General features: G+C 39.4%; 2 protein-coding genes across 4 annotated transcripts in view; both read left to right on the top strand.

Annotated features, from left to right (window-relative positions):
- Positions 1 to 5890: 5890 nt before the first annotated feature.
- C3H2orf66 (chromosome 3 C2orf66 homolog) lies at positions 5891 to 11582 on the top strand. Its single transcript, XM_035726881.1, has 4 exons — positions 5891 to 6131; positions 6973 to 7104; positions 8904 to 9102; positions 11253 to 11582. Exons 2-3 carry the CDS (start codon positions 6985 to 6987, stop codon positions 9081 to 9083), a joined length of 300 nt encoding a protein of 99 aa, XP_035582774.1. The 5' UTR covers positions 5891 to 6131; positions 6973 to 6984; the 3' UTR covers positions 9084 to 9102; positions 11253 to 11582.
- A 5115-nt stretch (positions 11583 to 16697) lies between these two features.
- Positions 16698 to 27634, top strand: part of GTF3C3 (general transcription factor IIIC subunit 3) — a 44410-nt gene continuing 33473 nt past the window's right edge. The window contains exons 1-4 of one of the 3 annotated variants that reach the window (XM_027590520.2): positions 16698 to 16894; positions 17761 to 17872; positions 20182 to 20372; positions 21570 to 21693. In XM_027590520.2, the coding sequence (XP_027446321.1) occupies positions 16793 to 16894; positions 17761 to 17872; positions 20182 to 20372; positions 21570 to 21693 (529 nt within the window). In that variant the 5' untranslated portion in view covers positions 16698 to 16792. Of the gene's footprint in view, positions 16895 to 17760; positions 17873 to 20181; positions 20373 to 21569; positions 21694 to 25921; positions 26414 to 27634 lie in introns of those variants that run through there. The other 2 variants (XM_027590518.2, XM_027590519.2) reach the window with 2 other exon arrangements.

The raw sequence follows: 27634 nt of genomic DNA, 5'->3' as shown, positions 1-27634 counted from the left end.
ATTATGTGATTCGTGGATTAGGGTCTTACCTAATTTAATAGTCTAAGGTGGAAACTTTTCTCATCCCTTTTGTATCAAAAAATTTTTTTTATTTAAGTATAGTTTTACTCACAAAACCTCAGGTTCATAATAGACCTTTCAACCCAAATCCATTTTGTATTGTGGATTGGATGACAAGAAGCTCCACCTTTCTCAAAAGGGAAGTGAGAATTTAGAGCCTGCTTCTTGGTCTGTCTGTGGTTCATTATATTCACTAGAAGCTAAAGCAGTTACAGAGAGTTCTGGGGCTTCCTCCTTCATGATTGGTCCGACATTTCAACACCTCTTGTATTCGTTTCCTGTGGCTACTGCAACAAATTGCCAAGAAGTGGGTAGCTTAAAACATCAAAAATGTATCCTCTCACAGTTCTGGAGGCAAGAAGTCTGAAATCAGTATCACTGAACCAAAATCAAGTCGTGGACAGGACTATACTTCCTCTGGAGACTCTAGGCAAGAATCCATTCCTTTCTCCTTTGAGCTTCTGGTGGCTGCCCACATTCCTCAGATTGTGGTCTCAACTCCAGAACAACTTAAATAGAATGGTGTGTGTGGTCATAAAAGTGCCACACTCTGCCCATTTCCTTTTTCCTTTTCTTTTTGCAACAGCTAGAGTGGATAGTAATTTACACTTTACTGGTCCATTGAATATTCAAGTCAAATCAACAAATACTTATTGGCCACTTATAGTTATCTCTTCTCTTTTTATTAACATATGACAGGATGTAACTCTTTCTTTTAAAGATTTTATTTATTATTTATTTGAGAGAGAGTGAGCAAGAGAGCAGAGCAGGGGCAGGGGGAGAGGAAGCAGATACCCCATTCAGTGGGGAGCCTCATGTGGGGCTTGATCCCAGGACACTGGGATCATGACCTGGGCCGAAGGCAGATACTTAACCAGCTGAGCCACCCAGGTGCCCCAGCAGGATGCAGATCTTTAGATTAACAGTACAAGATAGAAATGTAACAAGGCTCAAATTCCAAAAGAGCATTATGAGAATCTAAGCTCAACTTTTACCTAAAGAATTATTAATTCCATAAATATGTGTGATATGCTTGCCTACTGTATACCAGGCATTATGCCAGTGATAAAAAAAAAAAACCTGAAGAAGCAGTGATGAAAAGGACATGGTGCCTCCTTCAAGGAGCTCACCTTGTGAACAATAAGACATGTGGAAGCAAATGGAGTCATTCTAATTCATTAAGGTAAGAGCTGTTGAAGTGACTAAATGGTTTCTTTTTCTGAGAAGAAGTGACATTTGAGGTGAGTCTTCAAGGACAGGGATAAGTTCTGAGGGCTTGCAAGGGATTTCTAGGCAGAAGCAACAGCCAAGTGCAAAGGCACCGAAGTAGACGTATGGGTGATGTTCACTGGAGAGGTCAAATGGTGGGAAGTGTAGGATCGGGTTATATTGAGGGTCTTTACGTCATGCACAAGAGCCTAGACTTTATCTTACAAGCATCAAGAAGCCACTAGAGGTGGATGTGATCTTTTTTTTTCTTCTTTAATATACCCCTTCAACATTTTAAAAGCATTCAAAACAAAACAGAGGACAACAAAGAATTAAAGAGATTTCTGCATGGTGAATGACTAGAGAAATCTGAGGGCCAACTCCATAGAATCGGAGATACTTTATGCGTTACGAGTATTGCCAAAAGGGACAAATGTTTAGCCCTATTGTAGAGGTGTTCAAGAATGTCAGGGATTTTTTTTTTTTTTTTAAACTAGTTTCCTCACCCCCATCTGAATGGGAGAGGGAAGGAATCCACTTTCAGTGGTTTCTGGGCCTTCCCACATCTCTCCACGGTCTCAAAGCATCCGGAAACTTGGTGTGGCCCCAGGACATGAGGGGTGAGCCTCTCCTCTCCCAGGCATCATGGTCACTGCAGGTCCCCTGACCCACAGCTCTTGGCTTCTGTTCTGTGCCTGGCAAGAGGTCTATGCCTCATCTCCCACCTTTGCTTTATTCTACCTTCAAACTGAAATCTGCCTGCTGCCAGGAAAAACGTCATGATTGCCATGAGCAGCGAGCTGCCTGGCTTACTCTATTAATCATATGAGCCATCTTTCCACTGGCTTTGAAGTTCTGGTCGTCGTTGAGGAAGCAGTCGATAAACAGTAATTTTCCCTTTCCCTCATTCAGAGCAGGGAAAAGAAAAAGGAGATTAAATTCTTGTCCCTGTTCATGATACAACTAAATAGCTATCATCTGCTCTGTCTTTTTCTGCCTAATAGACGGGAAGGACTTGAAGATGGTATATCTCTTAAAACTTCTCTCTGCCTCTCACAATACGTCTTCATTTAGCATCCTTTCCTCACTTTTATCTATCTAATTAAGTTTATAATTCAATCAGCACATTTGTTGGGTTTCTTTGTGTGTAGCCCTGTGCTGAGTACTCTAGTTTCTTCTCAATTTCTAATTGAGAAATGCCAGCCAAGGCCTTCGTTCAGATGCCTCTGCACGTGAAGAGCCTTTTTGTCCAGAATATCCCGACTGCTACTTTCACAAATGCTCTGCTTAATGAAGAGCCCAAAAAGGATCATTTAAACCTGAAACTAATGGTTTGGGCACCTAAACTATCTGGGTTTTTTGTTGTTGTTTTTTTTTTTCTCCTCTCCTGATTGAATTCATTGACCAAATACTTGCAAAATAACTACTTAGTGCCATACTGATACATTCTGAAGAAAATGTCATCAACAGCTTTATCAACAATACATTCTGCTCTTTAAAACAGATTTAAAATTAATAAATAATTAAAAGAATTTAAAACACATGTTTTATTTAAATATATAATTTCTTTTAACAGTCAGGGAAACTGCAGTCTTAGTGAACAAGATGATAATGTGTGTGTTATGGTTAGTCCATGGCTCTATGGAGAAACTCTGCAGGCATACTTCGTTTTACTGTGTGTCACTCTATTGCACTTAGCAGATACTTCATTTTTTATAAATTGAAGGTGTGTGGCAATCCTGCGTCTAGCAAGTCTATTGGCACTATTTCCCCAATACATTTGTTCACTTCATGTCTCTGAGTCACATTTTGGTAATTCTCAGAATATTTCAAACTTTTTCATTATTACTATATTTGTTATGGTGATCTGGGTGTGGAGCCTGCTTAAGATTCTGTCTCTCCCTCTCCTTGTACCCCTCCCCTTGCTCTCACTCTTGCTCTATCTCTCCAGAGAGAAAGGAAGAAAGGAAGGGAGGAAGGAAGGGAGGAAGGAAGGAAGGAAGGAAGGAAGGAAGGAAGAAAAAGAAATCAAAAGCTAAAAATGATTAAGCTTAGTGAAGAAGGCATGTTGAAAGCTGAGATAGGCCAAAAGCTATGTTTCCTGTGCCAGTTAGCCATGTTGTGAAGGCAAAAGAAAAGTTCTTGAAGGAAATTAAAACTATTACTCCAGGGGCACCTGGGTGGCTCAGTCGTTAAGCATCTGCCTTCAGCTCAGGTCATGATCTCAGGGTCCTGGGATTGAGCCCCGCATCGGGCTCCTGGCTCATCGGGGAGCCTGCTTCTCCCTCTCTGTCTGCCTCTCCCCCTGCTCATGCTGTCTCTTTCTGTCTGTATCTCTGTGTCTCAAAGGAATAAATAAAATCTGTAAACAAACAAACAAACAATTACTCCAGTGAACACACAAATGGTAAGAAAGCAAAATAGCCTTACTGATTTGGAAAAAGTTTTAGTGATCTGGATAGATCAAACCAGCCACAATATTCCCTTAAGCCAAAGCCTAATCTAGAGCAAGACCCTAATTCTCTTCAATTTTATGAAGGCTGAGAGAGGTGAGGAAGCTGAATAAGAAATTTGAAGCTTGCAGTGTTTACTTCATGAAGTTTTAGGGAAGAAGCCATCTCTAGTACATAAAACTGCAAGACAAAGCAGCAAGAACTATGGTAGAAACTGCAAACTGTCCAGAAGATCCAGCAAAGATAATTAATGAAGGTGCTACATTAAACAACAGATTTTCAATGTAGACAGAACAGCCTTCAATAAGAAGAAGATGTCATCTGGGACTTTCATAGCTAGATACTAGAAGTCAATGCCTGGTTTCAAAGATTCAAAGGATAGGCTAACTCTCCTGCTAGGGGCTAATGCAGCCAGTGGATTCAAATGGAAGCCAATGCTCACTGACCATCCTGGAAATCCCAGGGCCTTTTCAAAATTACGCTAAATCTACTCTGCCCATGCTCTATAAATGGAACAACAAAGCCTGATGACAACACATCTGTTTATAACATGGCTTACTGGATATTTTAAGCCCACTCTTGAGACCTCTTGCTCCGAAAAAAAGATTCCTTTCGAAATATTACTGCTCATTGGCAAAGTACTTGGTCTCCCAAGAGCTCTGATAGAGACGCACAATAAGGGTAATGTTGTTTTCATGCCTACGGACACAACTTCCATTCTGCAGCCCTTGGGTCAAGGAAATACATTTCATAAGGCCATAGCTGCCACAGATAGTGATTTCTCTGATGGATCTGGGCAAAAATAAATGGAAAACCTTTTGGAAAGGATTCACCATTCTAGATGCCATTAAGGACATTCGTGATTCATGGGAAGAGATTAAAATGTCAACATTCACGGGGGTTGGAAGAAGTTGATTCCAACTCTCATGGATGACTTTGAGGGGTTCAACACTTTAGTGGAGGAAATTACTGCAGATGTGGTGGAAATGGCAAGAGAACTAGAATTAGAAGTGGAGCCTGAAGATGGGACTGATTTACAATTTGATGATAAAACTTGAGAAGTGGGTAAAATGCTATCAAATAGCATTGCTTACTATAGAGAAATCGTTCATGAAAGGAAGAGTCAATTGATGTGATAAACTTCACTTTTATCTTATTTTAAGAAACTGCCCCTGCCACCCCAACCTTCAGTAACTACCACCCTGATCAGTCAGCAGCCACCAACATCACAGCAAGAGCTTCCACCAGCAAAAAGATGATGAGTCACTGAAAGCTCAGGTGATGGTTAGCTGTTTTGTTTTTGTTTTTGTTTGTTTCGTTTTTGGTTTTTTAGCAATAAAGCACTTTTAAATTAAGGTATGTACATTATTTTTTTAGACATAATGATCTTGCACACTTAATATACTGTAGTATAGTGCAACCATAACTTTTATATGCACTGGAAAACCAAAAAAATTCATTTGACTGTCCTGTTTGTGATATTCAGTTTATTGTGGTGGCCTGAAACCTAACCCTCACACACTCTCTCTCTCTCAAATAAATAAATAAATCTTAAAAAAAAAAGTTTGCTGCATGGATGAAGAAAGGAATGAACAAATGAAGGTCATAGTGACTTGCCCAGGGTCAATACAGCAAGACAGACCATAGCCAGGTATTCTAATTTCTAGTCCAGATTACTAGCTTTCTCACAAAGACCTTGTCCTGAATTGTTCTGAATTATTGCAGTGGAAGCAATTTCACAAATCAAGTCCCATTTCTCCACCCATTTTCTTTGGATGGCATATTATGCAGCAAGGAGATGCGATACGTATAGCAACGTTTCTTTTTTCCAAGAAACACATGCTCTCTTTTTGCTCTATTTTGAAGGGTTTTTATGATAAACCATGCTGCTATTTAAAACCTGTAAAGCTTTTTCAGATTCTCAGAAGAAATATAAGGTGTAGGTCACAAGGAACAATTTTATCTCTTGCAATAGAATTTCCTGTTCAAAAAATGATGTTAATTTGAAAAGCTGATATCTCCAAAGGAGCATTCTATTAGGTAGGTAATCATCAGCATATTATCAGTTGCTGTGTATACCCTTAAGAGTGAAAAAGTAAAAAGCCACTTTGCTGTGTAGAAGTGCTTTGTGTGTTTCATAAAAACCACATAAAATGTTCACAGGTTAGAGGAGCCGCTGCTGTATTTAGAAGACAAATAAGTTCAGTATCACCCCTGAGGAAGCTTAAAGATGTGATTCTCAAGGATCTTTGGTGCCATGGATGAAAATGGAATCATTATTTTTCCACTCCCCCCGCTCACGTCATTGACTCCCGCCTGCAGCCGGTCCACTGGTTACAAGTAGCCACGAATTGCCTTGCAGATTGTGAACAGGGTAGCCAACCAGGGCCAGCCAAAGTCCAACTCCTGGTAAGTTTTATCAGCCTTTCCTGTATGTTTCATTTCCATTTCACACATTGGGTTGGGAGACAACCTATACTTATGCTGGTGTGTTGTGTGTCTGTGTGTGTGTGCAGTATATTTCTCAGTTTGGGGTATATGTTTTCTTTTCTCTTTTCGCCTCCTCCTCCTCCTTGTCCTTCATTTATCAAGAGTGCTATCTTAATACTTAAGTACTTCAAGGTTTTTTTGTTTTGTTTTTTAAGAATTGCTCTTTCTGGGGCACCTGGGTGGCTCAGTCATTAAGTGTTTGCCTTTGGCTCAGGTCATGATCCCAGGGTCCTGGGATCCAGCCCCACATTGCATCGGGCTCCCTGCTCTGCTGAAGCCTGCTTCTCCCTCCCCGATTCCCCCCTGCTTGTGTTCCTGTTCTCACTGTCTCTGTCAAATAAATAAGTAAAACCTTTAAAAAAAAGTTTTAAAAAAAAGAATTGCACTTTCTTTGGAGACAATAAAGTGCATTTTTTTCAAAGATGAAAAGGCATACTCAGACTCTTTAGGCTGTATTCATAATTGCTTTGCTTATCACTGTATAATGTTCTAATCATCATGGACCTCTTTGAGGCAATCTGCTGGATTTGGGGGGAGTCTTCATTTGCAAACGAATGTGGAGAAAAGAGGGCTGCAAAATTCAGGGGAACCAATATACTATTTTTTCCTCCTTGTCTCTCTTTAAAAATATTTCCTCTTTCTCTTTTCCACTTTTGTCCTCCCTTCTTTTACCTCTTTCTCCCCATCCTCCTTTTTTCTTTTCTTTCTCTTTCTTTCTTCTCTAACCATCAACATTTCCCCGATCCTTCCTTCTGCTCAGCTCCGTTCCACCATGCCCAAAGCATTCCTGCTGCTGTGGGTTGCCCTGGTGCTATCTGGGCTTGTGCATGGAGCCACGTTGAGAAATGAAGAGAAATGGAAGTCACTCAACAACCCCAGAAATCGAGATCTGGTAAGAGCGTACACTGGGACATGCTGGGCTACAGGGTGAAATTAGCACCTCTCTGGACTGCCCTCTGCTAGAGCACAGTGGAGAGGAGGCTACCAAGTGCCAAGAAGATTCCTTAACAGGACTGGTCAAGGGCTTTGCTAGTCTTGTGGCTGGTATCCTATTGTTCTTCTGGCCAATCTACATCTGTTTTTGTAAGGAGAAACAAATTTAGATTTGTTATACAACACATTACATTTTTAAATGATCTTACATACACATTTACTTTATAGACTGGATTTCTCATAGATACACAAAATCAAGAGCATAGCAGGGAGATTATTTTTGCACAGTTCAGATTGATAATAAAACAGATTCTCATATGACCAGCATATGCAAAGCTCATTTGCAAAGACTGAAAATTGACCTGCATTCTTATCAATTTACCAGGCATTATTTTCTTTCTTTTTTTTTTTTTAGATTTATTTTTAAGTAATCTCTATATGCAATGTGGGGCTTGAACCCACAACCCCAAGACCAAGAGTTGCACCTTCCACTGACTGAGCCAGCCAGTACCCCGCCACCGCCAGGCATTATTTTCAACATAAAGTTATCTAGGAAATAGAATTCAAAACATCAGCAAAAATTCTCTTTTAAAAATATGCCAAATACAATAAACATGCTGACATTACTATTTCAAAATACTATTTCCTTATGGAAACTGATGTAAAATATAACAATATAGGGTTCAAACAACCAAGTAGCCCTTTGCAAGCTTCTGTGTATCCATTTCCTAAAGGAAAGTTGAAAAACTGCATCTAAAAGCTCTGGTGTAGAAGATAATGCCTGGGATCTCACCTTCAGTCAGAGAGGAGGCATGGAGCTCTGATCACTGTGAAATTCAATTTAATCTCTGACCTAAGTGGTTCAGAGGTGGTTTACAACAAACCCTCTGACTGTGATGCTATTAAATAATTGATATTCCTCTCTCAATCTCCACCAAGAATGCTAAATTATCTTGTTTAGGGTTGAAATGTCAGAAAGAAGGCAGGTAAAGAACAGTGGAGGGTGATGTATGAAAGAATGTTAGGGTTCAAAGCCGACAGACAAGAATTCTTGAGATGACTTTGGTGCAAAAAGTGATTTTATTAAAGCCCAGGGACAGGACCCGTGGGCAACAAGAGCTTCACTGGGGTCATGAGGAGTGGCCCATTGTATACTTTCAAGATGGGAGGGGGCTAAGGATAGGGTAAGTCTCTAAGGATCTTTGGAAGCAAGGTTTCCAGGATCTTGAGGGGGCTAACTATTGTTGGGAAAAGGTCATTTATTACTGTCTAATAAAACCTGAGTCATGAGACCCTTCAGATGTATATCGGTGGGTCATATACTTGGGGGATGATTGCTGACATGTATCTTGGGGGGTAGAGATAAAGGAAGTTTCCAAAGGAATTTTTATACATTAAAGTAGACTTACAGAATCCTGGGGGTCAGGTTAAGATTGGTTTTGCCCTTAGCAAAAGTATCAACATTGGGGCAGCTGAGTCCCTAGAGGAATGTCACTTTGCCTGTTTCAAGGATTTGTCAATGGGCTGGAAGTAGTAAAGAAATTTAATAATTTTTCTTCTGCCTTTGATTCCCACATCAGAGGGGAAGAAGGAGAAGTAGTCAAAATATGTATTTCTATTTCTGGGTTTTCCACCTCCTGTCTCCTAGATTGGCCCTTAAGTCAATTCACAGAGGGGAAAAAGAGGGGAAAATATGTCTCTGAGTACTTTTTATGTTTAATTTACATATAGCATTGAACACTTTCTTTCTCTCTTCAGTTTTTCAGAACTCTTCAGGCATATTTTAAGGGAAGAGGTCTTGATCTCGGGAGGTTTCCAAACACTTTCTTCATGAATGAGAATCCTAGACCTCTCTCTTTCCAATCAGAACTTCTTGCTTCTGCATTTGCAGATTATGAAGAGCAGAAAAACTCCTTTCCTAATTACCTCAAAGGCTGAATGTTTCCTCTGAACACAGGTAAGTTATTCCTTTATCCCCAGGATCTGTCCAATTATACAACTCAGTCATAAGGAGATTTTGAAAGTATTTATTTGAAAAATGATTTTATTTTCTCATAGAAACATGTGCTCAGTTCTGATGATACTCATCACTATTAATATTTGGATTTGGTTCTTGTATTTCATTGTCTAATTTTAAAAAGAAATAATAGTTTGGGCACCTGGGTGACTCAGTTGGTTAGGTGTCTGACTCTTGATCTCAACTCAGGTCTTGATCTCAGGGTCATGAGTTCAAGCCCCATGTTGGGACTTAAAAAAAAAAAAAAGAAATGACAAGTTATGATTTTTTTTCTTTTTTTAAATTACGTTAGTCACCATATAGTACATCATTAGATTTTGATGTAGTGTTCCACGATTCATTGTTTGCCTATAACACCCAGTGCTCCATGCAATACGTGCCGCAGTTGCCCCTAGTCTTATTCTTATTACCTTAGCTTTCCTATCAAATAAATATTTACCATTAAAATAAACCAGGTATGGTGTATTCCAAGAAAATACATTGTGATTCTAGTCTATTAGCTTTTTGTTTGGCTCAATAATAAAGAGAACTGAATCATAATTAAAATCTCCCAGGGGCATCTGGGTGGCTCAGTTAGTTAAGTGTCTGCCTTCTGCTCAGGTCATAATCCCAGGGTCCTGGGATCGAGTTCTGCATTTGTCTCCCTGCTCAGCAGGGAGCCTCCTTCTCTCCCTCTCCCTCTGCTGCTCCCCCTGCTTGTACTCTCTTGCTCTCTTTCTCTAATAAATAAATAAATCTTTAAAAAATAAAATATAAAATCTACTCCCATTCTTCCACAAGCTAGGGATGGAATTCTGAGGAAGTATACCATTGTTGCACTTTATTGTGCATGTGAAAGGGTTTTGATTATTAGTTCCTTTTTAAATGTGATGATTTTTTAAAATAATGTTTCTTATTCTAACAGGAAGATGCAGTTTACCATGTGGCATATGCACTTGACAGCTCCTACAATGAGAAATAAGACAGAATAAACAGAAAGATGTTAATGAAGGGTTCCCTTGACTATTATTCACACTTAGGCCCTAGGCTATTAGACACTAAAACAGAACAGTTGTTAATACTACAATGGAATATTATGCAGCCATCAAAAACCCCGAAATCTTGCCATTTGCAACAATGTGGATGGAACTAGAGGGTATTATGCTAAGCGAAATAAGTCAATCTGAGAAAGACATGTATCATATGATCTCACTGATATGAGAAATTCTTAATCTCAGGAAACAAGCTGAGGGTTGCTGGAGTGGTGGGGGGTGGGAGGAATGGGGTGGCTCGGTATGTGCTATGGTGAGCGCTGTGAATTGTGTAAGACTGATGAATCACAGACCTGCACCTCTGAAACAAATAACACATTATATGTTAAAAAAAACAAAACAAAAAAAAGAAGACAGTAGGAAGGGAAAAATGTAGGGGGGGAAATAGGAGGGGGAGATGAACCATGAGAGACTATGGACTCTGAGAAACAAACTGAGGGTTCTAGAGGGGAGGGTAGTGGGGGGATGGGTTAGCCTGGTGATGGGTATTAAAGAGGGCACGTTCTGCATGGAGCACTGGGTGTTATATGCAAACAATGAATCATGGAACACTACATCAAAAACTAATGATGTAATGTATGGTGATTAACATAACATAATAAAATAAAATTAAAAAAAAAATACCACAGTACCTGCTTCAGTATGAGACAGAATTGTATACAAGTCGGTTGTAAGCCTTGGTTTCTTCATTTATAAATTGCAGAAACTGATCTCTAGGGGCGCCTGGGTGGCTCAGTCATTAAGCATCTGACTTTGGCTCAGGTCATGATCCCAGGGATCAAGTCCCACATCAGGCTCCCTGCTCGGCAGGGAGCCCGCTTCTCCCTCTCCCACTCCCCCTGCTTGTGTTCCCTCTCTTGCTCTCTCTCTCTCTCTCTCTGTCAAATAAATAAATAAAGAACCTTAAAAAAACAAAACTCCTTCTCTGTTTCCCTCTGCCTTTCCTCCTGCACTCTCTCTCTCTCAAATAAATTAATCTTAAAAAAAAAGGGGGGGTCATTGTGTTGCTTGTATAGTCTTCACTTTCTATTTCTTGATAACATTTTCTTGTTCTTTCAGGTGTCTGGCTATTTTAAAACTACAGATGAAGCTTCACGTTAGAAAAATTCAATCATGGTTATGGCTAAACCTTTTCCCCCTCCACTTATTTGTCAATTTATAATGATTTTATTCTACATTTCCAGATTTACATATAAATAGATTGACCTCTGGGACAAATGTGACTTATGTGCGTATTTTTGAAGTCTTTTTTCTACTCTGTAAAACCATAAACACCGATGTAGAGCACTGCACCTATTTGTAAGAATTACAAAAACACCGCAGAGTCAGAAGAGATGATCTTCTAAATTACATTTCTTTTAAGCTTCTCCTTAAAACTTGTATGCTAATTACCTTTTATCAATAAATGTTTTTATTTGAAAGAGACTCTGCTATTTTTTACTATAGTTCATTATATGTAATAGAGATTTGGGCTTAAAATTTGTCTTTTTCCTGAAAAGAAGATGCATTCCCACTTTCAGCATATGTTATTGAGAAATCTTAAAACAGTTTCATACCAAGGGAGAAGAAGTGATAAATAGCCACAATTAAGTTGAAATGGAAAGAAAAAACCTTTGGGATTCTAGGAGTTGCTAGGGTCTCTAGGAGATATTACCTGCCACCATATTCAGAGGTGGACATGAAATATCCTAGCCACAATCCAGCTCTGGTTTTTCTCCACACATGTCCTTAAGAAGGGAGAATAGAAATGGGTAGAATTCCCTTCTTTTACAACCAATCTTCTCCTCTTCCTACCAGCTCAGGCTGAATTATTCTGATTCTTGTATTTTCATTTGGAATACTACTTTTCCTGTATCATTATGGAGAGCTGCATCATTTTCTCTGTGATTCCTACAAAAAGAGCATTGTACTAGAATGCAAATATTGACATCATAGAAACATTAGTCTGTACATTCCACAATAGTCTTCTGTGGCTTTTTGTGGGTCATTGATACTCAATATCAATAATAAAGTATTTATGCAAAAATAGGTTTCTGAATCTGGTTTAATTCTTTTTTTAGAAAAGATTAATTTATTCATTTGAGGGAGAGAAAGAGTACATGCACCAGCAGCAGGGAGAGGCAAAGGGAGGAGAAGAAAACTCCCCACTGAGCAGGGAGCCCAATGCAGGACTCGATCCCAGGACACCGGGTTCATGACCTGAGCCAAAGACAGATGCTTAACCAACTGAGCCACCCAGGCACCCCTAATTTGTTCTGTTTTAAGTAGTTGTATATGTGCCTGTTTTCCCTGGAGTGTTGTGAGGTCTTTGTGAGCAGAGATTATATCTAAGCCATTTTTATTTCTCCAGCACCTAGCACAATGCTCTGCATGTAGCAAGTGTCCAATAAATATGTCTTGAAGTGAAGGTGTGCTATTCTATTATTCACACAGTAATAGAAGTTACTTCTAGTTAATGTCAAGATTATGTTTCTTACCATTTAAAAGATATAAGTGATTACTGATGAGCTATTCCTCATAAAAATATGTTATTCAGATAAAGGGTAGAATGGTAAGGAGTGTTTTACCACTGTCCAGTTCTACTCAAGACCAGTGGCTGGTTTTTCCCTTTCCCTTTTACGACCCCTACTCTGGTGTCAATACCTCCACAAAGGGAATGCTTATGTTTCAGGGCCTTTGAAAAGGAAGAGCATCCACATGGACTTTTAGCTAGGAGCTTACACAATCTCAAGGCAGGAGCATGCATCCTTCTGCTGGAAAACTCCTCACTGTTGGCAGGTAGCTGTTGATGGAAGGCCTGACTAGAGTTTCTTGATGGTGATGCTATTGGCAATTGGGGAAGGACAAGTCTCCACTTCTATGACCATTTAGCATCCCTGGTCCTCAGACACTGTATGTCAGTCATTTCCCCACCCCTGCCCTATTATTTTGACAACCCAAACTTCCCTATAGACCTTGCTAAAATCCCACAGGGGAAGGGATATTTTTCTTGGCTGAGAGCCATTGCTAGGAAAAGAGCAGAAGTGTCATGTTTCCTCCAGTGAAAATCAATGTTTTGTACGAGATCCAGGTTCTCAAGGGGCCCATGGTAATTCTTTCCATAGGTCTCTGACAGCCTTTCAACACTGACTCTGTTCCTCTTTGATGAGTACTCCATTCTCAGGACATGACCTATTGTCCCCTATCACAGATCTAGGGGAGTCAAGAACCATTAAGGGTGTGAGGTTCTGCTCTACTTGTAAGCTGCACACTATCCTGTTGCAGTTTCAGATTCTGTCAGACACATGAGACTCTTAGGCTGAGGCAACAGACTTTATTACTCATGGAGCTGCGGGCAGCATGAGTTTTACATCCGCATTGGCTCTCCTTATCCCCCCAAGTATCATGGGAGTCACATGGAGGTGCGTTCAAGTATATGCTGCACACAAGTGGGTTTGTGCCACAGCTGAGGAACCCCAAACTTAGGAAATCCCCACTTTTATAAGGGGCTACTAGCAACACACCCAACCTTTGCCCCAGAGGGAAACATTATATTTAGTGTACTGGTCAGAAAACAAATCTGTCCTCTGCTCCAGGGAAAGATAATTCCTCTTTCAAGGTTGTTTGTTCTACAGACATCTTTGAAAATATAGCCCAGATTGAAAGTTGTCACAAGCTTTTGCAGAAAAGTGAGAGACTTATGGAAAAATTGTCTCCCCAAAAGGATCACACCCCATTCCGGTTCCTCCCCTAAGGAGGAGAAAGGATGGAGTCATCTCCTCTGTATACTCTTAATTCTATTGTAATGGCACAAATTCAATGTTCTGCTTCCTTCAGACATTCCATTTTGATTCCCAAAAGCACTCAGAAAGTCTGAAAGGTTTCTTCTTGCTATTTTTATTACTTCTAGAACAATTCCACTTCATCTCAAGGTAATACAGATGCCTCTGACTCACCAGGGGACAAACCACTTACAAGGAAGTGGAGAAAAGAAAAAGAGTAAGATTACAATTTTATAAGATATGTTTCTATAGTCTGAGTTGTAAAAGAACTTTCGTGTCTGGGGCACCTGGGTGGCTCAGTTGTTAATCGTCTGCCTTTGGCTCAGGTCATGACCACAGAGTCCTGGGATTGAGCCCCACATCCAGCTCCCTGCTCCACAGGAAGCCTGCTTCTCCCTCTCCCACTCCCCTTGCTTGTGTTCCCTCTTTCACTGTCTCTCTCTGTCAAAATAAATAAATAAAATCTTAAAAAAAAAAAAACTTCGTGTCCACAAGGTGTTCCATAGCAGTGTTTAAAATAAAATTCAAACTTTAAAGTAAATTTTAAAGATCTCATTGGCTTTATTCAATGAACCATGAATTGGGCATCATCTAACAAATAGGAGCTCCAAAGAGCTGTACACAATGAAAGACTTTTGTAGCTAGAAGGTGGGACAAGGAAGTTACTAGCAGAGAGTAGATTGTTTGCAAGGTCACCTCCCTTTAGGGGACAGCAGAGGTCTATCATGCAGTGAGGTCACCTCACTAGTGCTGACCAGGTAATTACAGATTGACAGGCTTAAGATTTCACTCCTGAGAGAGGTTGAAACTGTAACTAAGTTAAGTATTAAGTCTTAGTTTTGTGATGTGGGTTTAGCACAAGTGATTCCATTTTGGGTCTGTTGTCTCTTTATCAACAGCATAAAAGCTATCCTTCCACCCCATGCTCCCTGTTCTCTATTCTCCCCAACGTGAATCTACAGCTTCACAATTGTTATTCCATATTCCAGGGAGCTAATAATGAAACAAGTTGGTCTAAGCCGTCTGGGTCTTAGGAGAGAGTTCTTATGAGGTGAGCATATTTCCTGCCTTGATTCCCTTCTTTTCCCCTAGGAAGTTATGACCAGACCCTTGACTTCCTCTTAGATGTAGTTCCCTGACTGCCTGGAGAAATTCAGGGGAGAATTTCCCTATAAATGATGTCTTTTGAGAACCTTAATCCAACCCACCCTGCTAGCCTCCATATTTTCTACCCAGTTAGAGTGCTGAGGGTTCTTCATCATGAGAAAGGGGAGGACTTCTAGCTGTGAGGTATTTTTCTCTCACCTGGAAGTCTTGGGGTCATGGCTTTTATTCTACCATCCTACTGTTGCTTATCCTCATCCAGATTGTAACAAAGAGGTACTAATGGCTAAGTGACAGGCTCCTCGTAACTTGTCTTTAAACTTAGCTTTATGTCAAGATGCAGTCCCCATACCTCAATGCTCTTGCCCATTTCCAATACACTTTCAAGTCCATCCAATTTAATTCATAAGTGTTTTGATAGATTACTAGAGTTCACAAAGATGAATCAGGTAGTACTGTTCTCAGGATGTTGGCAGATAGTGTCTCTAGAATAGGACAGTGGAGAAATAGTAATAATAGAAATATTAATACAAGGTAAAATACAGACCACAAGAGTGTTCAGGAGGTAAAGAATAGTTCCATTGAGGGGAGGCCATATACAATATTAATTCCACGCATGGGATTTGGGGTCAGATAGACAAGGGTTCACATCCTGGCTCTGCTCCTTATTAGATACAGGACTTTGGCTTTAAAAATAGCAACATCTGGGGGCACCTGGGTGGCTCAGTCCTTAAGCATCTGCCTTGGCTCAGGTCATGGTCCCAGTGTCCTGGGATCAAGGCCCGCATCTGGCTCCCTGCTGTGCGGGAAGCCTGCTTCTCCCTCTTCCACTCCCCCTGCTTGTGTTCCCTCTCTCGCTGTGTCTCTCTCTGTCAAATAAATAAAATCTTAAAAAAAAAAAAAGAATAGCAACATCTGTTTTTAAGGATTATTTTGGGCAATGTATGTAAAACACAGAAGCCAGTACGCGTCCTACGGTAAATGAGCAAGAGTATATGGTAATCACATCAAGCATTTGATTCTTTCTAAAAGTTTGTTAAGAAAAGAAGAAAACTTGGGTAGGACTGATAGGTGGATCAAGAAGTCCTGATAAACTTATTTACAGACTGAGAAGGAGCCCTGAGGAAGGGAGAGTTTGAGGATTCATGGAAGACAGGAAAACTAACTGATGGTGCCATTGGTGGAGGAGATGAGATTTAGAGCACAAATTGGGAGAGGACTTTTCGCCTTCTATGGCAGGGGAACAACGGAAAGTGAACATGTACGTGGCAGTGCAGATGGTTATATTAAGAAAATAATCACTACAGCAAAGTTCAAATTAAAGAACAAACATTCAGAAAAGGAAACGAATTGGGAGTAAGAATCCTAATGAAGAATTGAGGGAAACGATCCAGGTTAAGGAAAATTTCTTTAAAGCACTTTTTTTTTTCTTTTCTTTTCTTTTCTTTTTTTTTTTTTAACTCCCCAATCATCTTCAATAGGAGGCGTAAGCCAGCATAGCAGGCGAGGCCCAGGGCACCGGACTCCGCCCGGAAGATCCCGCTCCCGCCGCCTGGAAGGAAGCCGGGCCAGATGCTCCCGCGGAACCCGAGCGCAGCGGCTGCAGCGCCGGCCGGGCCCGTTTCCCAGGAGAACGCCGGGTCGCTTCTCTCGGCGCCCCGGAGCAGGATAAAATCTTGCTTTTCCGGTTCTCTGTCCTGACACCTGGTGCTGTATCTCCGCACCCCCCCAGACATGTCGGGTTTCAGCCCGGAGCTCATCGACTACCTGGAAGGGAAGATCTCCTTTGAGGAGTTCGAAAGGCGGAGAGAAGAGAGAAAAACCCGCGAGAAGAAAGTGAGGCGATGCTAGGCCAGGACTCTCCTCACTGTCTTGTCGCCCTAATACACGAATGGGACCTATATGGCCCCATTCGTTGTGATGGGGCGGGCCGGAACTCCCAGCAGCTTCTTCCCCTTCTTCCCCAAACCCGGGTTCTCACCTCTCATCCTTGTGTTAATCTCCTCTTTAAAAATTCCCCTCGCCAAAAACTTGTTTCTGTGGTAACCCCTCTCTCTCTCTCTCTCCCCTTCTCTCCCCACCCCCGTCCTCCCTCATCCCGTCAGAGTTTCTGATTCTAGTCCTAGCTTCGCCACTAAGTCTCTTTTGTGTTAGGGTGAGGAACTCACCTCTCTTTAGGCGGCAGTTTATTTCTCAACCGAGGGCCCTTTTCTGAGGCGTCTCCCAGTGATATTGATGTAATCTTCTACAAAAAAGCGAATTTTCCTGTCTGATAACAAAATCTTCACTCACATAATTTTTCATACTTTAGAATATCTGAACTTTCCTTACCTTCTCACTTACATGAAGTCCGAGGGAAAATAAAAATCTCACCCTTTGAAATTAACTGGTGGGTTCTCTCCTAATTCATGCAGCTAATAATGATCCATCTCCTTTCACTTGAAAAGCTAGGATACAATGTGTAGATTGATGAAATCATCAAGGTATTTTAAATTATTTTTCATAAGTGACTGATGCAGACAGACGTGGGGAATGAGATCTAAGTACTCTGAAATGCTTTGACTGTTCAAGTTTGGATTCCACATACTGTATGTGTTTGCAGAGCTCAAGTTTTATAGAAAGAGAAAATGAGGGAAATGCCCTATTCCCAACTGGAGAGAACTAAATCTGCATTATTTTTGGAATCATTAATTTTCAATCAGAGTCTTCAGGAAAAAGGAAAGTTATCAGCTGAAGAAAATCCAAATGACTCTGAAGTTCCATCATCATCAGGAATTGACTCCACCAAATCACGAGACAAAGATGTCAATGAAGGTATGTTAAAATCATTTGCCACCTGCATTAAATATTAAGAGAACCTAATAATTTAATGAAAACATTGTTTTTTCATTGCAGTGGTATTCTGTTGATTACCTGGTTTATCAGCATAGTGCATGGTGTATAATAGCTGCTCAATAAATATTTGTGGAGTTAATGAATATGGTGATGGGTAGTTTTGTGGGTTATTTTTGTGGAAAAGTGTTTATTTTTATTTTTTAAAAGATTTATTTTAGAGCAAGCATGTGCATGCGCCACTCGGGGGTAGGGGCAGAGGGAGAGAGAGAATCCTCAGGCAGATTCCCCACTGAACGCAGAGCCCCATGCCACCCATCCCAGGACCCTGAAATCATGACCTGAGCCAAAATCAAGAGTCAGTTGCTTAACCGGCTGAGCCACAAAGGTGCCCTTTGGAAAAGTGTTTCAGATGGGAGCCTTTTTGAGGTCATTGTTTTTTAAATTGGCTCTTTCAGTTACTAATTACTTCCAGACTGTACTCCCCCAAATTGTAATGGTTTGTACTTCTGTACAAAGTGGCTTCCAAACAACTGCTTTAGTTATAGGAGATAAGATAGAAATGCCAGAGTGGAAGTCCTGTTGGCTGCCCAGATGGGTCCTCACACACAGTAGGTATCTTGGTATGTCGCCTCATTCTAGGATCCAGTCCTCAGCTCCACATGTCCAGATACTAGATTTGGTTAGTCCCAAACTCATTAAAGCCATCAGAGTCTTAATTGATGGAACTAGTATGCAAATTCATTAGTTTCCAGTGATTCATACACCTTTCTAGTGATCAGAATACTGATAATAGTTCCTAGTATTCATCTACCCATGACAAGTTATGTGGGATACTGAACCATCAATTAGAATGTAGCTTCGTGTATAGTGTCTGATTGAGAACTAAATTGAACTTTCTTGTTCTAGGGAGTAGAAGTAGAGGCTTTTCCCCCCGCCCCTATAAACAGCTCTCTTTACACAGAGAATACATACTAATAGGATAGACAGAAAACAAGCTTTATTCCTGCCTCCTTCGATCAAGTGGAGAAGAAGGGGCAAAACGGAGAGCAAATTGGGGTTACTACGGTTTCTTACCTTGTCAGGCAGGTGGGGTGGAAAAGAGGACTGAAGTTGTTCTAATAACTTGTGGGTCTTATCTGCTTAGGGGAGGAATAGCTCTTCCATCATCAGGTGTTTGAGGTGTAAATGTAGTAGAAGGCACCGTTGGGTGCTGCCTCCCAGTCCTGGTTGACTAAAGCTGCCCCTGAGAAGTGGCCATCAGGCCCTCCCTAGAAAAAGGGATTAACTGAGTCGATTCTTGCTTATCAGGAGCAGTAGGCATACATGTATTAGATTGCCTCAGCTCAAATAATCCCATCAGTCCTTTTAAGATATAAAACTTCCCATTTCCCAGGAAGGAATCATCCCAGAGCTCTATCAGGACCCTTGGTGAGTGTGCACATAAATTCAGAACAACAGAAGGGTCAGGTTTGAACAGTTTGACAGCATCTGCTAATTGGCATATATGGCCACTGGAATTAATTGTCTTTTTTCTCCTATGCATTACTGAATATCACTGTTGCGTACCTTTCCTACACATCATGGAAATAGGGCCTCTTTTAATTTCACTTTCAGTTCATTATTGCTGATAGAAAAACTACAGTTAATTTTTGTATATTGACCTTGAATCCAGGAACCTGGCTTAATTCAGGTATTCTGGCAGTTTGTATGTACATTCTTTTGGATCTTCTATATACATAATCACATCATTTGTGAATAATGACAGTTTTATTTCTTCCTTTCATCTCTATGCCTTTTCTCTTCTCTTTTATATTATCCAGGACCTCCAGCAAAATGTTGAAAGGAGTGGTGATAGCATCCTTGTCTCATTCCCAGTAACTAAATAATTCACCATTAACTGTGTGGAAAGGTTTTTGTAGATACTGCTTATCAAATTAAAGCTATTCCCTTCCATTTCTAGATGACTTAGAATTTTTATTAGGAATGATAAATGTATTATTTATTTATTTATTTATTAATTTATTAGGAATTGGATTTTATCAAATGCTTCTCCTTATCAAGATGATCATATGATTTTTCTGTTACTGGAATAAATTTTATTGATTGGCAGTGTTATATTTTACACATTTCTTTTTATATTTATTTTGGATATTCAGAATTCTTAAGATTATTATGATTTCATGAGAATGACTGTTGCTCAGAATTTGTGGGTTTTTTAAAAATTGTGTCCTTCCTTAAACATATTAACTATCTCTTTTATCCAACATCCTTAATGTGTCTTTCTTCAGGAGAAATGTCAGATGGAGTCAGTAAGTCAGTTCACAAGGTCTTTGCTTCCATGCTTGGTGAGAATGAAGATGATGAGGAGGAAGAGGAAGAAGAGGAGGAGGAGGAAGAAGAAACACCTGAGCAACCCACTGCGGGCGATGTGTTTGTACTGGAGATGGTTCTCAATCGTGAAACCAAGAAAATGATGAAAGTAAATACTTATTTTAGTATTTATAAATGGAAGGTAAAAGTGTGACATAGTAATTGAAAAAGGAATCTTTAAATTATACATATATTTGGAAAGAATTCAAACTGTGAGGAAGGAAATAGACAACTGTTACTGGTTTCTTATGTTTCATCTTATATAGATTTTTAAAAATGCAAAACCTTAATTATGCATGTGTCAGAATGTACTATGGTTTTGCTATTAAAAGGTCCGTATTATGGGGTGCCTGGGTGGCTCAGTTGTTAAACGTCTGCCTTCGGCTCAGGTCATGATCCCGGGGTCCTGGGATCGAGCCTCGCATCAGGCTCCCTGCTCAGCGGGAAGCCTGCTTCTCCCTCTCCCACTCTCCCTGCTTGTGTTCCCTCTCTCGCTGTCTCTCTGTCAAAAAATAAATAAAATCTTTAAAAAAATAAAAGGTCCATATTATAACTTTGATATATTTTTTTAAAGACTTATTTATTAGCGAGAGAGAGAGAGAGAGAGCGCGCACACATGAGTGAGAGCAGGGGTGGGTGGGTGGGGGGAGTGGGGAGGGAGAGGATCTCAGGCGGACTCCCTGCTGAGCATGGAGCCCCGCACAGGGCTCCATCTCATGACCAACCCTGAGATCATGACCTGAGCCGAAAGCAAGAGTTAGACACTTAACTGGCTTAAACATCCAGGCGCCCCAATATAACTTGATATTTTTTTAATCAAGTTTATTCTGAGTAGATAAATTTGAAGGAAGGAGAATCTTCAGTAGGTTATATTATAAGAAGTTTCCTGGCACATAAATCCATTTTGCAGCATCAGGTTCTACATTTGTTATTATTCTAATTAGTATTTAGTGATTCCTGACCATATTGGTTTTTGCTTTCTTCATGTATTTTACTGTGCTTTGAACTTTCTACTGTAGGAAGTTTGTTTTTGTTTTTTTAGTTTTCTGAGGTATTTCTTTTTGGAAAATGTTTTAGAATAATTTCTTTCCTGAGATTAATTTTAGACTTTTTCCTGAAATACAGACTTGAATGTTAATGAGTCAGTATTGAAGTTATTTAGTCCTTAGTTCTCAATTTAGAATATTAAGTTTTAAAAAGAAATTTCATTTTCATTATCTTCTGCATTTATTAATTAGTTTGAATTGAAATCTAAAATATTACTATATTTTAGCTAAATGTTTTTTTTTTTCTTTTTCCTATGCAGGAGAAAAGGCCTCGAAGTAAACTTCCCAGAGCTCTGAGGGGTCTCATGGGTGAAGCCAACATTCGCTTTGCTCGAGGAGAACGTGAAGAGGCGATATTGATGTGCATGGAAATCATAAGACAAGGTGGTTTTTGTGGGGATTATTGATAATAGCATTTTAATAGTGTGACTTTTAAAACAAATGGAGGAGCGCTTTACTGTATTATTTGGAAAATATGTTCAGAAGCTTGGAGGTGATTGTTATAACAGTGATATGCCACTTTCACATTGAGTAGAAGTCCTTACCAAGAAAATGAAAATCTGAGTATGGCTCAATGAAATATTAATATCTCTTGAACTCTACCAGGCTTCTTTTTTGTTTTTGTTTGTTTTTTAATGTTTTATTTTGCAGTTTTAGACTTTTGTAGCATTAGTCTTTTTTAAATATGGCAAGCACATGTTAAAACCATTTAAAAAGTGTTCTTTTTTTTCTTTCCAGATTAGGCAGAGCTAGATTATTTTAATCTACTTTTTGATAAAAAACACAATTTATACTTATTATCTGTCTTTAAACTGCACATCTGGGGCATATTGAAGGATATCTTCGGAAGTGACTTTCTGACTAATCACTTAATATTTATTATTTTGGTTTCCTGGTGTGTTGCCAAATAATGCCCTGCATAGTGGCTTAGGTAGTTACAATACAGTGAACTCTTAATTTATCTTTTCAGTATTTTGGCATTTCCTTTTCTCTAGATGAGGGTCCTGTTAGAAGTCTTTTTTCCTTTGTTAATTTTACTGTTTTCATCATGATAAATGTACTCTTTAATCACCGTCCCCTATTTCCCCCATCCATCCACCCACCTCCCCTGTGGTAACCATCAGTTTGTTCTCTACAGTTAAGAGTCTATTCTTGGTTTGTCTCTCTCTTGTTTTTCTTTGCTCATTTGTTTTGTTTCTTAAATTCCACATATGAATGAAATCATAATGGTATTTGTCTTTCTCTGACTGACTTATTTCGCTTAGCATTATACTCTCTTGCTCTATCCATGTTGTTGCAAATGGGAAGATTTCTTTCTTTTTTATGGCTAAATAATATTCCCTTATATATTTATCTTACATCTTCTTTATCCATTCATCTACCAATGGACACTTGGGTTGCTTCCGTAGTTTGGGTATTATAAATAATGCTGCTATAAACCTCAGGGTGTTTTTGTATTTTTGGGGTAGATACCCAGTAGTACAATTACTGGGCTGTAGGGTAGTTCCATTTTTAATTTTTTAAAATTAAACTCTCTTCCCTATACTGTCTTCCCCAGTGGCTGCACCAGTTTGCATACTCACCAACAGTACATGAGGGTTCTTTTTTCTCCACAGCCTTGGCAACACTTGTTGTTTCTTTGTTTCCGACTTTAGCCATTCTGACAGGTGTGAGGTGGTACCTCACTGTAGTTTTGCTTTCCATTTCCCTGATGATGAGTGATGTGGAGCATATTTTTATGTGTGTGTGGCCATCTGGATGTGTTCTTTGGAGAAATGTCTATTCGTGTCTTCTGCCCATTTTTAAATTGGATTATTTGTTTTTTTGGGTATTGAGTTGTATCAGTTCTTTATATGTTTTGGATCCCTTTATCGGATAGGTCATTTGCAAATATCTTCTCCCATTCACTAGGTTGTCTTTTATTTAGTTCTGTTGATTGTTTCCTTTGCTGTGCAGAAACTTTTTATTTTGATGTAGTTCCAATAGTTTGTTTTTGCTTTTATTTTCCTTGCCTCAGGAGACATATAGAAAAATGTTATAGCCGATGTCAGAGACATTTTTTTAAAAGATTTTATTTATTTGAGAGAGTGAGTGCATGAGCAGAGGGGAGGGGCAGACTCCCCTCTGAGCAGGGAGTCCAGTGCAGGACTCGATCCCAGGACCCTGGGATCATGACCTGAGCTGAAGGCAGATGCTTGTCCAACTGAGCCACCCAGGCACTCAGGTAGCATATTTTTAATAATATTTGTTCTTCTAATCCGTGAGCATGGAATGTCTTTTCATTTCTTTGCAATGTCTTGAATTTCTTTCATCAGTATTTCATAGTTTTCACAGTCCAGGTCTTTCACCTCTTTGGTTAAGTTTATTCCTAAATATTTTATTGTTTTTGGTGTAATTGTAAATGGGATTCTTTTGTTTTCTTTCTTTTTTTTTTTAAAGTAAGCTCTACACCCAGCATCAGGCTTAAACTCCTGACTCTGAGATCTGGAGCTGCATGCTTTACTGACTAAGCCAGCCATGTGCCCCTTGGATGGTTTTCTTAAAACACGTTCTGCTACTTCATTAGTAGTGTATAGAAATGAGATGGATTGCTGTACATTGATTTTGTATCCTGTGAGTTTACTGAACTCGTTTATCAATTCTAGTAATGTTTTGGTGGAGTCTTTAGGGTTTTCTATATATAGTATCATGTCATTTGCAGATAATGAGAGTTTTATTCCTTCCTTACCAATTTGGTTGCGTTTTATTTCACTATGTCATTTAATTGCTATTGCTAGGACTTCAGTACTGTTGAATAAAAGTGATGAGAGTGTCTTACTTCGACCTTAAGGGAAAAGCTCTGTTTTTCACCATTGAGTATGGTGTTGGCTGTGGGTTTTTCATATAAGGCCTTTATTATGTTGAGGTATGTACTGTTTTCATCAGCACATGATGTTGTACTTTGTCTGCATTTATTGAAATGATCATGTAGTTTTCAGCCTTTATCTTGTTGATGTATCTTATCATGTTGATTGTTTTGCAAATAAAGAACCACCCTTACATCCTGGGGATAATCCCACTTGATCCTGGTGTATGATTTTTCAATGTATTGTTGGATTTGGTTTGCTAATATGTTGTTGAGGATTTTTGCATCTGTATTCATGAGAGGTATAGATCTGTGGTTCTTTTTTTTTTTTTGTGGTGTCTTTATCTGGTTTTGGTATCAGGGTAATACCTCATAGAGTGAATTTGGAAGTTTTCCTTTCTCTTGTATGTTTAGGAATGATTTGAGAAGAATAGGTATTAACTCTTCTTTAAATGGTAGAATTTGCCTGTGAAGCTATCTAGTCCTGGACTTTTGTTTTTTTGGAGTTTTTGATTACTTCTTCAATCTCATTGCTGCTAATTGGTCTGTTCAAATTTTCTATTTCTTCCTGTTTCAGTTTTGATAGGTTATATGTTTCTAGGAATTTATCCATTTCTTCTAAGTTGTCCAATTTGATGGTGTATAGGTTCTCATAATATTCTGTTAACAATTGTTTGTATTTCTGTGGTGTTGGTTGTTATTTCTCCTCTTTCATTTATGATTTTATTTGTGTCCTCTTTTTTGATGAGTCTTGCTAAAGGTTTATCAATTTTTTTGTTAAGATTTTATTTATTTATTTATTTGACAGAGACAGAGTGAGAGAGGGAACACAAGCAGGGGGAGTGGGAGAGGGAGAAGCAGGCTTCCCGCAGAGCAGGGAGCCTGATGTGGGGCTCGATCCCAGGACCCTGGGATCATGACCTCAGCTGAAGGCAGATGCTTAATGACTAAGCCACTGAGTCACCGCAATTTTGCTGATCTTTCCAAAGAACTAACTTCTGTTCTGAACTATTGATCTGTTCTATTGGTTTTTTAGTTTCTATATCATTTATTTCTGCTCTAATCTTTTCTTTTTTTTAAGATTTTATTGTTAGATAATCTCTGCACCCAGAGGGGGCTTGAACTCACAGCCCTGAGATCAATAATCGCATGGTCTACCCACTGAGCCAGCCAGGTGCCCCTCTGCTCTAATCATTATTATTCCTTCCCTTTTGCTGGGTGTGGGTTTTATTCTTTTTCTAGCTCTTTTAGGTATAAAGTTAGGTTGTTTGAGATTTTTCTTGCTTCTTGATGTTGGCCTGTATAGTTATAAACTTCCCTCTTAGAACCACTTTTGCTGCATCCCAGAGATTTTGGACCACTGTATTTTATTTTAATTTGTTTCCATATAGTTTTTGATTTCTTCTTTGATTTCTTGACTGATCCATTCATTGTTTAGTAGCATGTTATTTAACCTCCATGTATTTATGCTCTTTCCAGATTTTTTCTTATGATTGATTTCTAGTTTCATAGCATTGTGGTCAGAAAAGCTGCGTGGTGTGACTGATTTTTTTGAATTTGTTGAGACTTGTTTTGTGCCTAATATCTGATCTGTTCTGGAGAATGTTCCGTGTGCACTCCAAAAGAATGTGTATTCTGTTTTAGTATGGAATGTTCTGAATATGTCTGTTAAATCCATCTGGTTCAGGGTATCATTCAAAACCACTGTTTCTTTGTTGATTTTCTGTTTGGATGATCTGTCCATTGATGTAAGTGGAGTGTTAAAGTCCTCTACTATTACTGTATTACTGTTATTTCTTTATGTTTGTTATTAACTTTTATGTATTTGGGTGCTCCCATGTTAGGTGCATAAATACTTACAATTATTTCCTCTTATTGGATTGGCCCCTTTATTATTATATAGTGTCCTTTGTCTCTTGTTACGATCTTTGTTTTGTTTTATTTTATTTTTTTTATTTTTTTAAAGATTTTATTTCTTTTAAAGTAGAGCTTATACCCATTGTGGGCCTTGAACTTATAATCCTGAGATCAGGAGTTGCAAGCTCTACCGACTGAGTCAGTCAGGTGCACCACAGTCTTTGTTTCTTTGTTTTATTTTTAGAGAGAGAGAGGGCGGCGTAGAGAGAGAGTCTTAAGCAGACTCCCCGCTCAGCACAGAGCCTCACGTGGGGCTTGATGTCACAACCCATGGATCACAACCCGAAATGAAACCAAGAGTTGGACACTTAACTGACTGTACCACCGAGGCGCCCCTCCACAGTCAGTGTTTTAAAGTCTGTTTTGTCTAAATATTGCTGTCCTGGCTTTCATTTATTTATTTGACAGAGAGAGAGAGCACAAGAAGGGGGAGCAGCAGGTAGAGGGGGAGGGAGAAAGAAGCAGACTCCCCACCGAGCAGGGAGCCCAATGCGGGGCTCGATCCCAGGAGCCAAGGATCGTGACCCGAGCTGAAGGCAGATGCTCAACCATCTCAGCTACCCTGGCGCCCCCACCCAAACTAAATGCTCTTTTGATTAGAATGTTTAGTCTATTTACCTTCAAAATAATTATTGATAGATATATATTTATTGCTATTTTGTTACTTGTTTTGTGATTGTTTTTATAGATTTTCTCTAATCCTTCTCTTGCTCTTTCATGGTTTGTTCGCTTTCTTTAATGCTATCCTTGTTCCTTTCTCCTTATTTTTATCCCTATATCTATTACTTGTTTTTGATTTGTGCCATTATCTTCTGCATATAGCAGTATATATGAAGTTGATGGTCACCTAAGTTTAAACCCATTCCTTACTCCTCTCCCCACCACGTTTTAGGCATATGGTGTCATATTTTATATCCTCTTATTTTATTAATCCCGTGACTAATTTTTAAAATATTTATTCTTTTATTTTTATTAAGAAACTGTATTATTTGTTTCAGGGGTACAGGTCTGTGATTCATCAGTCTTGCACAATTCACAGCACTCACCATAGCACATGCCCTCCCCAATGTCTACCACCCAGCCACCACATCCCTCTCACCCCCCTCTGCTCCAGCAACCCTCAGTTTGTTTCCTGAGATTAAGAGTCTCTTATGGTTTGTCTCCCTCTCTGGTCTTATCTTGTTTCATTTTTCCTTCTCTTCCCCTATGATCCTCTGCCTTGTTTCTCACATTCCACATATCAGTGATATCATATAATACTTGTCTTTCTCTGATCGACTTTTTCACTTAGCATAACCCTCTAGTTCTATCCATGTCATTGCAAATGGAAAGATTTCATTTTTTGATGGCTGCATAATATTCTGTTGTGTATATCTACACTACATCTTCATTCATCTGTCATCTCAGACATCTGGGCCCTTTCCATAGTTTGGCTATTGTGGACATTGCTGCTATAAACATTGGGGTGCACGTGCCCCTTCGGATCACTACCTTTGTATCTTTGGGGTAAATACCCAATAGTGCAGTTGCTGAGTCATAGGGTAGCTCTATTTTCAACTTTGT

This window comes from Zalophus californianus, chromosome 3, assembly GCF_009762305.2.
Source record: "Zalophus californianus isolate mZalCal1 chromosome 3, mZalCal1.pri.v2, whole genome shotgun sequence".
Lineage (NCBI taxonomy): Eukaryota > Metazoa > Chordata > Mammalia > Carnivora > Otariidae > Zalophus > Zalophus californianus.
Note: the sequence above shows the minus strand (reverse complement) of the source record. Positions and strands in the feature narration are given on the sequence as shown.

Excerpts from the sequence above, each read along its gene's own strand:
- C3H2orf66 (XM_035726881.1), top strand. The coding sequence starts at position 6,985 with ATGCCCAAAGCATTCCTGCTGCTGTGGGTTGCCCTGGTGCTATCTGGG. Across the intron at positions 7,105-8,903 it reads ACCCCAGAAATCGAGATCTG|TTTTTCAGAACTCTTCAGGC; the intron begins GTAAGAGCGTAC and ends TTCTCTCTTCAG.